At 52.4% G+C, this 14787-nt stretch overlaps 1 protein-coding gene across 1 annotated transcript in view; it reads right to left on the reverse strand.

Moving 5' to 3' along the window:
- Positions 1-14787, reverse strand: part of idh3b (isocitrate dehydrogenase (NAD(+)) 3 non-catalytic subunit beta) — a 32737-nt gene that overhangs the window by 1475 nt on the left and 16475 nt on the right. Inside the window, exons 2-10 of the mRNA XM_073041994.1 lie at positions 11623-11730; positions 11134-11254; positions 6080-6140; positions 5644-5776; positions 5215-5348; positions 4974-5076; positions 4528-4674; positions 2628-2722; positions 1925-1985 (exon numbers count right to left, since the gene is read on the reverse strand). Coding sequence (XP_072898095.1) covers positions 1925-1985; positions 2628-2722; positions 4528-4674; positions 4974-5076; positions 5215-5348; positions 5644-5776; positions 6080-6140; positions 11134-11254; positions 11623-11730 — 963 coding nt within the window. The remainder of the gene's footprint in view (positions 1-1924; positions 1986-2627; positions 2723-4527; positions 4675-4973; positions 5077-5214; positions 5349-5643; positions 5777-6079; positions 6141-11133; positions 11255-11622; positions 11731-14787) is intronic.

A 14787-nucleotide genomic window follows, 5' to 3' on the forward strand; every position in this document is an offset into this window, starting at 1 on the left:
CAGTCCAAGGTCCTTTATCATGACTGGGGAGAAAAAAGATGAGTGATTTCTCGGTCTGAGACCTTTCTTTTTCCCATAGATACTGCCTGGCCTGCTGAGATCCTCCAATATTTTGTATGGGTTACCTTCAGAATCTCTTGGGTTTATTATTTGCATCGGGTATTGACCAGCAGCAGCAGCTACTTTGCCTTCCCTTGACAAAACATTAAAGGATAGGACACGTTTTTCCTGCACTCTTGACACTGAACACATCCTGGATCAGGAATTCATGCTGGAGTTGCAGTGCAAGTAATGAGCCCAATTAAATTTTCCATCTCCATGCAAGAATCAGGATTTTTGTAACAAATGGTCCATTGATTGGACTCTTTCTCACACTGCACTAGTGTACAATGCCTCCCTTCATCTAAAAAATAGATGCACATGGTGGAAATCTGTAAAACAGCTGCAAAAGGAGAGGCTGATCAAAAGACACAGCCGTCTGGGGACCCACCAATGGACGTTCCCTTAGGGATCATACTTCAGCAATCATACTACCATTCCTTCAAATAATCTCAAACTCTTATGATTCCATTTAATTTGTAAAAAAGGACAAAGGAGATCAGGTCTGACTGGAGGGAGGTGGACATTGTCAATCGCGCCTCCGGTGCCAGCAGCATTTCGCGTTTGTGCTCCCAGAAGGTGGGCTCCTCTGCTGGGGTGCGATTAGTGGGAGGAAGTGGTCATGCAGGCACCACAAGTCTTCCCTCTTCAATGCCCCCATCTCTAATCCAGCACCCGGTGGGATGTTTAACATGGCCCCTGGGCCACCCCCAGAGGAAGAGGAGGCACACAGCCCCTGCCCTGACGGCATGACACAGCACTAGCGAAGGCGAGGAGGGTACAGGTTCTCGATGATGTTCTTCAGGAAGTCACTGGTGGTGCTGTAACCGCCCATGTCCCGGGTCCGCACCTGATCCGGGAAGGAAGACCCACAGGAGAAACGAAAGTAAAACAAAATGAGTGGAAACGAACGAAACTGGGCAAATTAACAACAGTCTGTCACAGCCCTGGACCCTGTGTACACACACTCACCATCATTCAGATTGGGTTGGCATGGTTACCACACCAGCAACCGGCTTCAGGTCCCACCGGTTCAGTACATTCTCCCCGTGACCGCATGTGTTTCCTCTCTCAGTACGAAGGCTCGCAGATTAGTACACAGGCTCATTGGGTCAGAAGGGCTGTATCTAATCTAAATTCATTAAAATTTAACCCCAGCTTCTCCAGGCCACAACTCTCTGCAAGTTCCTTTGGATTTCCAGCATCTGCGGCCTCTAAAGCTTCCTGTCTCCCTGCAGCTCTGCCAGCCCTAAGGACGGTGGGCAAATAAGGAGTGGGGTTAGAGAGCCACTGTGGTACAAATCCCAAGGTCCACACTCACATCCAGTTCAGCCATGGACGGTCTAAAGCCCAGCTGCGAAAGGTTTTGGCATGGGGCTGGCAACCCAGTGTTAAAGAAACGGCAACAGAAATTACTGTGAGAGGAAGGATGGGTTTGAAAGACTGGCCCATGACAGAGGAATCTGTGAGCTGCTGTTGGGCTTAACAAGAAGATACATCCAGAAACGGGAGTTCAGGTCCCACCTCAGGCAAATGCCTGACTCCGGGTTCTGGGACACCAGTCATCCAGGTCACGGAGTACGTGGCTCAGCTCTGATTTCCAACCTCAAATGAGTAGTAGAGAATAGAGAATCGACCACCCAGCCTCACCTCTCTCTCTTACCCTCATGGATATCCCACCCCGGTCAGGGTCTGACACCACACACTCAGGCCACAACGTTGGTGGTCAGGACCTCCCCACATTACTGGCTGAGACATAGGCTGGGGTAAACCCTCTCCCCCCAAGGGCAGGACACCTCCCCCATCAGCCCCCAGTCTCACCTACCTTGCCCTGTTTGATCACCTTCTTCACGGCCTCGGCTACCAGGTTGGAGTGGAAATCCAGGCTGCAATAGGACGAGAGGTCAGACTAACACTGCCACACACATCCTGTCAGACCACTCAGCTTGGGTAGAGCCCCAACCCTCCCTCCAGAAATCTCACCGCAGTACAGAAATGCTCAGCCTCAGAGATACAGGTCTATGTAGAGTTCTCCACGTAACCGCACGGCCTTCCCATGGGCGCTCCTGCTTCCTCCCACATCCCGACCAATGTAAACTGCCCGTTTCTGCTGAGGGGGAATGGAATGGCCTAATTCTGCTCCTATGCCTTAGGGTCTAAGGACGTAACATCCAAATATCCCTAACATCTCAGCTACCATCGGGCAGGAGGTACAGAAGCCTGAAGTCCCACACCACCAGGTTCACGAACAGGTACTTCAACCACTCAGTTCTTGAACCAACCAGCACAACCCTAATCACTACCTCCGCACAGCAGCACTGTGACCATTTGACACTGCAATGGATTTATTCTTGTTCTAATTGTGGAACCATTGTGTGTAATTGATGATTTTTTTTTCTTGTGAATTTCACAAGGTATGTCGAAGATAATAAACATGATTCTATCTGATACTATGCGTAGAGGTACTGGCCCGATGTACCAGCAGGGTCAGCTCAGCACGACAGTCGGTACCCAGAGGAGTCACTCACTTCAGGTGTTTCAGCATGTTGGCGGCACTCAGTAGCATGGCGGTGGGGTTAGCGATGTTCCGGCCCATGGCCTGGGAGAAAGGGTGGCGAGCTCCCTGAAACCAGACACTTTGTTAGTGGAAGAACAGGCAGATACCTCCCCTCAGGTAGACTCACAACCCCGCGCCCAGTGGGAAAGGGGAGCATCCCACCCCCAACACTGAGCACATCTACGTGGAGCACTGCTGCAGGAAAGCAGCATCCATATTCAGGGACCCCCACCACCCAGGACATGCTCTCTTCTCAATGCTGCCAGGAAGAAGGTACAGGAGCCTCAGGACTCACACCACCAGAGTCAGGAAAAGTTATTACCCCTCAACTATCAGGCCCCTGAAACAGAGGGGATAAACTCACTTAAAATCATTCGCCCCATCACTGAACTGTTCCTGCAACCTGTGGACTCACTTTCAAGGACTGTTCATCTCATGTCCTCAATTTTTATCACTTATTTATTTATTTATTCTTTTCGGTTTTTGCACCATTTGTTGTATTTTACACACTCGTTGCCTGTCCATCTTGTGCACAGTTTTTCACTGAGTTTCTCGTACTGCCTGTGAATGCACCTCAGGGTTGCATTTGGTGAGATACATGAACTTTGAGGTAGACGGTGGAAAGGGCACTGCCAACTGACTGGGAAGTCACGTTGCTGCTGAACAAGACAGGCTTTGGTGTAATCACACTGCAGGAGCATGTGGTAACGACAAAGGGAGTGCAGGAGAGATTTGCCAGTGTGTTCCCTGGAATGGAGGGCTGTACTTAGAAACTCTTAGAAAGGCATTTGGTTGATAGAAAAATGGAAGGCTATGTAGGAGGGAAGAGTTAAATTGAGCTTAGAGTTAAAAGGTCGCCACACTCATGGGCTGAAAGGCCTATACTGTGCAGTAGTATTCAAACCTCTATCTGAGCGAGTGAGCTGAGCAATGGAAATCAGGTCCCTTTTAAATCTTTTCTTTCTCTGAAAACTCTATACGATGTTATTTTGTTGGAGGGAGGATTTGGGGGTTGATGTGTCGGATCAGTTTTGTTCATTTCTCTGGTGTGGGGGCGGGGGGAAAGATATGATCCATTTCGTTTGTTTGTTGTTTTTGCAGGGAGGTGGATTCTGGAGGTTGATAATCCTGTTGCCTTTCTTTTCTTTTTCTCTCTTGGTTTCATTGTTACCTGGAGAACTAGTTGTGTATGTTGATAATAAAATGAACCTTTGAGATTGGTTACACATGACTTACCACTCACAGAGTCAAGTTAACTATCCCTAACCAGGCCTATCCAAACATTTTTAAGTACAAAAAGGTTGAGTTATACCTGAACCCAGGGGGGCCAATATCCTTATAGTAAATTCTGCTAGAAGGTTTGAACGGGGGGAAACGGGAACTGGAGTGACAGGGCAGAGGATGCAAGTATACTTACATATACACACATACAGACAGATGCAGTGTGTACTGAGAAGAAGGATAGGCAGTTGATAGAACATAGCTTTATGTTGTAAGGAGAGACTGGATAGCAAATCATAAACACAAGAGATTCTGCTGAATATCTTGAGCAACACACTCAAAATGTTGGAGGAAATCAGGAAGCATCAATGGACAGGAATACACAGTTGACTTTTCAGGCTGAGAGCCTTTGTCAGAACTGGCCTGACTTGCTGAATTTCTCAAGCATTTTGTGTTCATGTGTGCTGCCAGTGATTGAATAGCCTGGGTTTATTCTCACTGGAGCTGAGTGCTTATAAAATTATGAGGCGTGCAGATGAGGACAGATTTCTGCCCCTCACTGTTTTGAAGATGGATACACAGGGAAGGAATTGGTAGAGTGAGGTGGAGGATGGAACTGGAGGGGGGCAGGTCGGCTGTCTGTCTCTTACCGTTTCAAAAACAGCATACTCAGAACTGAAGCTTTCCCCCGGCACCACGCCAGCGCCGCCCACCAGGCCTGCCGCAAGGTTGTCGATGATGTTTCCATAGAGATTTGGCATCACTAACACGTCGAACTGGTACGGGTCAGACACCAGCTGTGGGCCAGAGGGTCAGAGACTCCATGTGAGGGATGGAGGGAGGCAGTGGGCTAACAGTGAGGGTGGAGGCGGCACATGACATGGGATGGGAGGTGATGGTTAGGCACACAGTGGGGGACGGAAGGAGTCAAGGGTTAGTACGTGAGAGAGGACAAAGGGATGACGGGAAGGGGTAGGGAACAGGGCATATGGCATGTGACAGTGGGGCAGGGTGGTGAGGGTTGGTGAACACAGGTGGGGAAGGGTAACAGGGAGTGAGGGTTGTTGGACAGGCATCCACGAGACAGATGGTTTACCTGCATACAGCAGTTGTCAATGATAACTGACTCGTACTGGATGTTGGGGTAAAGTTGGGCCATTTCCTCACAGCACTGCAGAAAGAGGCCGTCAGCCAGCTTCCTGTGGACAACATGCGCAGTGTCAGAGAACCGAGAGAGAGAGGAAGAGGGGTACAGGAGAGGGCAAGGGTGGGGTGGGGAGACAGTGGTGTGAGAGAGAGGTGCAGATTGAGGGCAGGGGGTGGGGGGCGTCACTCACATGATGTTGGCTTTGTGCACGGCCGTGACTTTACGGCGCCCATTCTTGGTGGCGAAGTCGAAGGCAAACTTGGCAATACGACGTGACTTGTCCTTGGTAATGATCTTCAGACACTCAACAACGCCTCGAACACTCTGATACAAGAGAGAGGGAGAGAGAACGCCAGGGTCAGAGGTGGCATCTGGGATTAATGGTCAAGTCTGAGTTGGTTGCAGAGTCAATGGACAGGGTGAAAGGTAGGGTGGGAGTCAGGGGCCAAAGGTAGGGTGGGAGTCAGGGGCCAAAGGAAGGTAGGGTGGGAGTCAGGGGCCAAAGGTAGGTAGGGTGGGAGTCAGGGGCCAAAGGTAGGGTGGGAGTCAGGGGCCAAAGGAAGGTAGGGTGGAAGTCAGGGGCCAAAGGTAGGGTGGGAGTCAGGGGCCAGGCGCTCACCTGGTGCTCCAGCGAGCTGTACTCGCCCTCAGTCTGCTCACGGATGATGACTAAGTCCAGGTTGTTGTGTCGGGTTGGGAATCCGGGCAAACTCTTCACGTGCACCACGTTAGCAAAGAGGTCCAGCTTCTTCCTGCAGAGTCCGGCCAGCCAATCAGGTCACAGCACCCTGACCCCGACCTTTCCCCCTTCCTCAGACTGACCCTCCCTCTCCCCACTAATCCTGGCTGGTACGCTGGGGTACCTTGGATCAGCAGAACAGACGCACAGATACAGACAAAACCACACACATTGCCCCCTCCCTCCACTCTGCCCCGTCCTTAGCTGATCCCACCACCTTACCCCCACCAGCCCCACCTCCTCACCACCAGTCGCTCACTCTGACACAGCTTCACATCCCACCCCCACCAGCCCCTCACCCCATCCCCACACCTACCTCAGCTTCATCTCGTAGGACGAAAGCTCCCCCTTGTATTCCATTGGAGTGTATATCTTCCCTGGAACAACGAGGGGGGAATCAGAGGGAGGGTACGTGGAGAAATTCAAATAACAAACATCATGATGCTGTAACAACGCCGGTGGCTGGAGGACTGTCTGAGTGGAGCTGATTTTGCTGAACTTGTGGATGTGCTGTGTCACTCACTGCTGAAATGTATGGCAAACTTTACATGTGCCCACAGCACATCTTCATTTACTTTGGTTGATAAGATAAACAACGTATTTCACTATACATGTGATAAATAAATCTCACACTGAAATCACAGGGGCATATTTTCAGCTGGGTAAGTGAGCCACAGTGTGGTAAATGCAATTTAATTCTGAGAAGTGCGTGGAGCTGCCTTGCATTTTTGGAAGACAAATGAGGGTAGGACAGCGACGAAGAGTACAGGGTTGGTACGTCACCTCGCAGCGACGAAGAGAACAGGGTCGGTACGTCACCTCGCAGCGACGAAGAGTACAGGGTTGGTACGTCAGGTTGCAGCGACGAAGAGTACAGGGTCGGTACGTCACGTCGCAGCGACGAAGAGTACAGGGTCGGTACGTCACGTCGCAGCGACGAAGAGTACAGGGTCGGTACGTCACCTCGCAGCGACGAAGAGTACAGGGTCGGTACGTCACCTCGCAGCGACGAAGAGTACAGGGTCGGTACGTCACCTCGCAGCGACGAAGAGAACAGGGTCGGTACGTCACCACGCAGCGACGAAGAGTACAGGGTCGGTACGTCAGGTCGCAGCGACGAAGAGTACAGGGTCGGTACGTCAGGTCGCAGCGACGAAGAGAACAGGGTCGGTACGTCAGGTCGCAACGACGAAGAGTACAGGGTCGGTACGTCACCACGCAGCGACGAAGAGCACAGGGTCGGTACGTCACCTCGCAGCAACGAAGAGTACAGGGTCGGTACGTCACCTCGCAGCGACGAAGAGTACAGGGTCGGTACGTCACGTCGCAGCGACGAAGAGAACAGGGTCGGTACGTCACGTCGCAGCGACGAAGAGAACAGGGTCGGTACGTCACGTCGCAGCGACGAAGAGTACAGGGTCGGTACGTCACGTCGCAGCGACGAAGAGTACAGGGTCGGTACGTCACGTCGCAGCGACGAAGAGTACAGGGTCGGTACGTCACCTCGCAGCGACGAAGAGTACAGGGTCGGTACGTCAGGTCGCAGCGACGAAGAGTACAGGGTCGGTACGTCACGTCGCAGCGACGAAGAGTACAGGGTCGGTACGTCACGTCGCAGCGACGAAGAGAACAGGGTCGGTACGTCAGGTCGCAACGACGAAGAGTACAGGGTCGGTACGTCACCACGCAGCGACGAAGAGCACAGGGTCGGTACGTCACCTCGCAGCAACGAAGAGTACAGGGTCGGTACGTCACCTCGCAGCGACGAAGAGTACAGGGTCGGTACGTCACGTCGCAGCGACGAAGAGTACAGGGTCGGTACGTCACCTCGCAGCGACGAAGAGTACAGGGTCGGTACGTCACGTCGCAGCGACGAAGAGAACAGGGTCGGTACGTCACGTCGCAGCGACGAAGAGTACAGGGTCGGTACGTCACGTCGCAGCGACGAAGAGTACAGGGTCGGTACGTCACGTCGCAGCGACGAAGAGTACAGGGTCGGTACGTCACGTCGCAGCGACGAAGAGTACAGGGTCGGTACGTCAGGTCGCAGCGACGAAGAGTACAGGGTCGGTACGTCACCTCGCAGCGACGAAGAGTACAGGGTCGGTACGTCAGGTCGCAGCGACGAAGAGTACAGGGTCGGTACGTCACCTCGCAGCGACGAAGAGAACAGGGTCGGTACGTCACCTCGCAGCGACGAAGAGTACAGGGTCGGTACGTCACCTCGCAGTGACGAAGAGTACAGGGTCGGTACGTCACCTCGCAGCGACGAAGAGTACAGGGTCGGTACGTCACCTCGCAGCGACGAAGAGTACAGGGTCGGTACGTCACCTCGCAGCGACGAAGAGTACAGGGTCGGTACGTCACCTCGCAGCGACGAAGAGTGCAGGGTCGGTACGTCACCACGCAGCGACGAAGAGTACAGGGTCGGTACGTCACGTCGCAGCGACGAAGAGAACAGGGTCGGTACGTCACGTCGCAGCGACGAAGAGTACAGGGTCGGTACGTCAGGTCGCAGCGACGAAGAGTACAGGGTCGGTACGTCACCTCGCAGCGACGAAGAGTACAGGGTCGGTACGTCACCTCGCAGCGACGAAGAGTGCAGGGTCGGTACGTCACGTCGCAGCGACGAAGAGAGCAGGGTCGGTACGTCACGTCGCAGCGACGAAGAGAGCAGGGTCGGTACGTCACGTCGCAGCGACGAAGGGAACAGGGTCGGTACGTCACCTCGCAGCGACGAAGAGTGCAGGGTCGGTACGTCACCTCGCAGCAACGAAGAGAACAGGGTCGGTACGTCACGTCGCAGCGACGAAGAGCGCAGGGTCGGTACGTCACCTCGCAGCGACGAAGAGCGCAGGGTCGGTACGTCACCTCGCAGCGACGAAGAGAGCAGGGTCGGTACGTCACGTCGCAGCGACGAAGAGCGCAGGGTCGGTACGTCACCTCGCAGCGACGAAGAGAGCAGGGTCGGTACGTCACGTCGCAGCGACGAAGAGCACAGGGTCGGTACGTCACCTCGCAGCGACGAAGAGAACAGGGTCGGTACGTCACCTCGCAGCGACGAAGAGAACAGGGTCGGTACGTCACCTCGCAGCGACGAAGAGTACAGGGTCGGTACGTCACGTCGCAGCGACGAAGAGAACAGGGTCGGTACGTCACGTCGCAGCGACGAAGAGTACAGGGTCGGTACGTCACGTCGCAGCGACGAAGAGTACAGGGTCGGTACGTCACGTCGCAGCGACGAAGAGTACAGGGTCGGTACGTCACGTCGCAGCGACGAAGAGTACAGGGTCGGTACGTCAGGTCGCAGCGACGAAGAGTACAGGGTCGGTACGTCACCTCGCAGCGACGAAGAGTACAGGGTCGGTACGTCAGGTCGCAGCGACGAAGAGTACAGGGTCGGTACGTCACCTCGCAGCGACGAAGAGAACAGGGTCGGTACGTCACCTCGCAGCGACGAAGAGTACAGGGTCGGTACGTCACCTCGCAGTGACGAAGAGTACAGGGTCGGTACGTCACCTCGCAGCGACGAAGAGTACAGGGTCGGTACGTCACCTCGCAGCGACGAAGAGTACAGGGTCGGTACGTCACCTCGCAGCGACGAAGAGTACAGGGTCGGTACGTCACCTCGCAGCGACGAAGAGTGCAGGGTCGGTACGTCACCACGCAGCGACGAAGAGTACAGGGTCGGTACGTCACGTCGCAGCGACGAAGAGAACAGGGTCGGTACGTCACGTCGCAGCGACGAAGAGTACAGGGTCGGTACGTCAGGTCGCAGCGACGAAGAGTACAGGGTCGGTACGTCACCTCGCAGCGACGAAGAGTACAGGGTCGGTACGTCACCTCGCAGCGACGAAGAGTGCAGGGTCGGTACGTCACGTCGCAGCGACGAAGAGAGCAGGGTCGGTACGTCACGTCGCAGCGACGAAGAGAGCAGGGTCGGTACGTCACGTCGCAGCGACGAAGGGAACAGGGTCGGTACGTCACCTCGCAGCGACGAAGAGTGCAGGGTCGGTACGTCACCTCGCAGCAACGAAGAGAACAGGGTCGGTACGTCACGTCGCAGCGACGAAGAGCGCAGGGTCGGTACGTCACCTCGCAGCGACGAAGAGCGCAGGGTCGGTACGTCACCTCGCAGCGACGAAGAGAGCAGGGTCGGTACGTCACGTCGCAGCGACGAAGAGCGCAGGGTCGGTACGTCACCTCGCAGCGACGAAGAGAGCAGGGTCGGTACGTCACGTCGCAGCGACGAAGAGCACAGGGTCGGTACGTCACCTCGCAGCGACGAAGAGAACAGGGTCGGTACGTCACGTCGCAGCGACGAAGAGCACAGGGTCGGTACGTCACCTCGCAGCGACGAAGAGAACAGGGTCGGTACGTCACGTCGCAGCGACGAAGAGCACAGGGTCGGTACGTCACCTCGCAGCGACGAAGAGAACAGGGTCGGTACGTCACGTCGCAGCGACGAAGAGCACAGGGTCGGTACGTCACCTCGCAGCGACGAAGAGAACAGGGTCGGTACGTCACGTCGCAGCGACGAAGAGCACAGGGTCGGTACGTCACCTCGCAGCGACGAAGAGTACAGGGTCGGTACGTCACGTCGCAGCGACGAAGAGCACAGGGTCGATACGTCACCTCGCAGCGACGAAGAGTACAGGGTCGGTACGTCACGTCGCAGCGACGAAGAGCACAGGGTCGGTACGTCACCTCGCAGCGACGAAGAGTACAGGGTCGGTACGTCACGTCGCAGCGACGAAGAGAACAGGGTCGGTACGTCACGTCGCAGCGACGAAGAGTACAGGGTCGGTACGTTACATAACATTTGGAGTGTTGTGGTTAGTTTTGGCCAATCTGTTACAGGAAAGATACCATTAAGTTGAAAATACTGACAAAAAAGTTTATGAGAATGCTACAGGGACCTGAAGGACTAAGTTGTGGAGAGAGGTTTTGCAGGTTGGGGCTTCGTTCTTTGGAGCATAGAAAACTGATGGGCAACCTTACTGAGGTGCATACAATAAAGTGTACAGATATAGTGAACGCAGTCTTTTACTGAGGTGCATACAATAAAGTGTATAGATATAGTGAACGCAGTCTTTTACTGAGGTGCATACAATAAAGTGTACAGATATAGTGAACGCAGTCTTTTACTGAGGTGCATACAATAAAGTGTACAGATATAGTGAACGCAGTCTTTTACTGAGGTGCATACAATAAAGTGTATAGACAGAGTGAACTCAGTCTTTTTCCCCAGGGTGGGAGCATACAAGAACCAGTGGACACAGGTTTAAGGTGCAAGAGGAGAGAATTAATAGGAAGTCAATGGTGATTAGATTTTCCAGCTGGGGAATGCTGTGATCTCTGAATCCTCACCTTTAATGGCCACCCTGTTGGTCTTCATGGAGTCAAGAACTTGTTCCAGCTTCTGTTCTGAGGCTAAATTCTGTACCTCACTAACGTGGTGCTCATCAAACACTACTGGTACTGCTGCCGCCTGGGGAGAGGGAAATCACTGTCAGCAAACACCCCCACACAACACACCTCTGTGACAAACACCTTTCCGAAAAATAACACCGGTACCTTTACTGCTTGGGGAGGGGAAAAACGACCCCCCATCTCTGACATTCAGTCCCACCTCATTCCCCCCCAACAGTTATGAGTGGCTCACCTACACTCCCACCTCATTCAAACCCAGCACCCCACCTGCACACACCCGCAGCTAACTCTCCCCCCTCACCAAACCTCTACACCTCCTCCACTAATTTCCTTTCCTTGCTCTGTCGGCCCCCAACTCACATCCCTGCCCCGTCATCCCCCAAACCGCCCCCCCTCCCAGCCTCTTACCCTCCTCCATCCTCATACCTTGAACACCTCTTTAACGATGTGCATCAGCTCGGGTCCCACACCATCGCCCGGAATCATCGTCACTCGGTAATGGCCGTCGCCTCTCCCCATGGCCGGGACACTCAGCTGCAGGAAAACCATATCGCGGGTTGGAGAGCAGGGAAAACGGAGTAAGCAGGGAAAAGAGCAGCAGGCCATTCAGCCCAGACGATCCCTACTGGTAACACCTCCACTCCACTCCAGCCCCCTGCCATCTCTGCTCTAACCCTCCCTAAGTGAACCATCTCCCTTGTACCCACAGACTCACCAGCCACACCCTACCAGCACCTCCCACAGCCTCACTCTCCAATGCCTCTGCAGATTCTCAGCCGAGTTTCCTGGAAATGTCACAACGATTTCCCCCCACTAAGGGATTTCAGCACTTTAAAGATCACCATGAAGATGCCCTTTGACAGCAAAGCAGAGGATGTTCTGAAGAGCACAAAGACAATCTAACCTGGGCCCACAACACCTCCCCCCCCCCAGTAAAGGTTACATCACTGAGTGGTACAGAACTGCAAGACCCTACAGAAGACAAGAAGCAGGGGATCCCCATGGTCTCCCTCTCCCCTTTTTGTGACATTTACCCAGAACATCATAGATGAAGGGCCCAAAACATCGTTGAGAATCCCTACCATCCATCCTACAATCTCTTTGACTGACTACCATCAGAAAGGAGGTACAGGAGCATCAGGACCAGGACTATCAGACTGAGTAACAGCTTCTTATGTAGATAAGCCAACTAGAGGAGAGGCTGTAGTTGACCTGGTATTGGGAAATGAACCTGGTCGGGTGTCAGATCTCTTGGTGGGAGAGCATTTTGGAGGTAGTGATCACAACTCTACCTCCGTCACTGGAGACGGTGAGGAGCAGACAATTTGGAAAGCATTTCATTGGGGTGGGGGAAACATGATGCATTTAAGCAGAAACTTGGGAGCAGATGTTCTCAGGGAAATACATGGCAAAAATGTGGTAAATGTTCAGGGAACATTTGCATGTTGTTCTGCATAGGTATGTTCCACTGAGGCAGGGAAAGGACGGTAGGGTAAAAGGCCACAATGTACAAAGGATGTAGAAAATCCAGTTAAGAAGAAAATCTTCTGAAAGGTTCAAAAAACTAGGTACTGTTAGAGCTCTAGAAAATTACAGGGTTGCTAGGAAGGAGCTTATGAATGGAATTGGGAGAGCCAGAAGGGGCCATGAGAAGGCCGTGGTGAGAAGGATTAAGGAAAACCCCGAGGCATTCTACAAGTATGTAAAGAGCAAGAGGATGAGCTGTGTGAGAGTAGAACCAGTCAGGAGCAAGACAGGAAATGTGTGCAAGGAGTCAGAGAAGGTAGCGGAGGTACTTAATGAATACTTTGCTTCAGTATTCACCAGGGAACAGGACCTTGGCAATTGTGGGGATGACTCACAGCAGACTGAAACACTTAAGCGTATAGACATCAAGAAATAGGCTGTGCTGGAGCTATTAAAAGCATTTCAGTTAGATAAGTTGACAGGACTGGACAAGATGTACCCTAGGCTACTGTGGGAAGCGAGGGAGGAGATTGCTGAGCCTCTGGCGATGATCTTTGCATCATCAATAGGGACAGGAGAAGTTCTTGAAGATTGGAGGGTTGCAAAGTTGTTCCCTTGTCCAAGAAAGGGAGTGGAGATAACTTAGGAAGTTATAGACCAGTGAGTCTGACTTCAATGGTGGGTAAGTTGTTGGAAAAGATCCTGAGAGGCAGGACTTCTAAGCATTTGGAGAGACGTGATCTATTAGGGATAGTCAGCATGGCTTTGCTAAGGGCAGGTCATGCCTTACGAGCCTGACTGAATTCTTTGAGGATGCAAAACACATTGATGAAGGTAGAGCAGTGGATGTGGATTTCAGCAAAGCATTTGATAAGGTTCCCCACGCAAGGCTCATTCAGAAAGTAATGAGGCATGAGATCTCAGGAGACCTTGCTTTGTGGATCCAGAACTGGCTTGCCCACAGAAGGCAGAGTGGTTGTAGACGGGTCATATTTTGCATGGAGGTCAGTGACCAGTGGTGTGCCTCAGGGATCTGTTCTGGGACCCTTACTCTTTGTGATTTTTATAAATGACCTGGATGAGGAAGTGGAGGGATGGGTTAGTAAATTTGCTGATGACACAAAGGTTGGGAGTGTTGTGGATAGTGTGGAGGGCTGTCAGAGGTTACAGCAGGACATCGATAGGATGCAGAACTGGGCTGAGAAGTGGCAGATGGACTTTAATACAGATAAGTGTTAGGTAATTTGGTAGGCCAAATTTGAAGACAGAATATAATATTAATGGTAAGACTCTTGGCAGTGTGGAGGATTAGAGAGATCTTGGGGTCCGAGTCCATAGGACACTCAAAGCTGCTGCGCAGGTTGACTCTGTGGTTAAGAAGGCGTATTCACCAAATGTATGATTGAGTTCAAGAGCCATGAGGCAATGTTACAGCTATAAAGGACCTTGGTCAGATCCCACTTGGAGTACTGTGCTCAGTTCTGGTCACCTCACTACAGGAAGGATGGGGATAGTGTAGAGAGAGTGCAGAGGAGATTTACAAGGATGTTGCCAGGATTGGAGAGTGTGCCTTATCAGAATAGATTGAGTGAACTTGGCGTTTTCTCCTTGGAGTGACAAAGGATGAGAGTTTACCTGATAGAGATGTATAAGATGATGAAGGGCATTGATCGTGTGGATAGCCAGAGGGTGAAATGGATAAACACAAGGGGCATAGTTTTAAAGTGCTTGGAGGTAGGTACACGAGGAATGTCAAAGCTAAGTTTTTCCACACAGAGAGTGGTGGGTGTGTGGAATGCACTGCCAGTGACGGCGATAAAGGTGGATACAATAGGGTTTTTTAAGGGACTCTTAGATAGCTACATGGAGCTTAGAAAAATAGAGGGCTATGCGGTAAGGAAATTATAGGGAGTTTCTAGAGTAGGTTGCATGGTTGGCACAAAATTGTGGGCTGAAGGGTCTGTTATGTGCTGTAAATTTCAATGTTCTTCCCCAGTCTGGTGAGACAAATGAATACCCTGCCACAACCGAGTTCTCGTCACTACGATAGCGAGCTGTTCACTGTTTACCCATGCTGTGTACTGTATACATTTTGAATTACATTTTATTAACTTATCTGTGGTA

Source organism: Hemitrygon akajei, chromosome 4, assembly GCF_048418815.1.
Source record: "Hemitrygon akajei chromosome 4, sHemAka1.3, whole genome shotgun sequence".
Taxonomy (NCBI): domain Eukaryota; kingdom Metazoa; phylum Chordata; class Chondrichthyes; order Myliobatiformes; family Dasyatidae; genus Hemitrygon; species Hemitrygon akajei.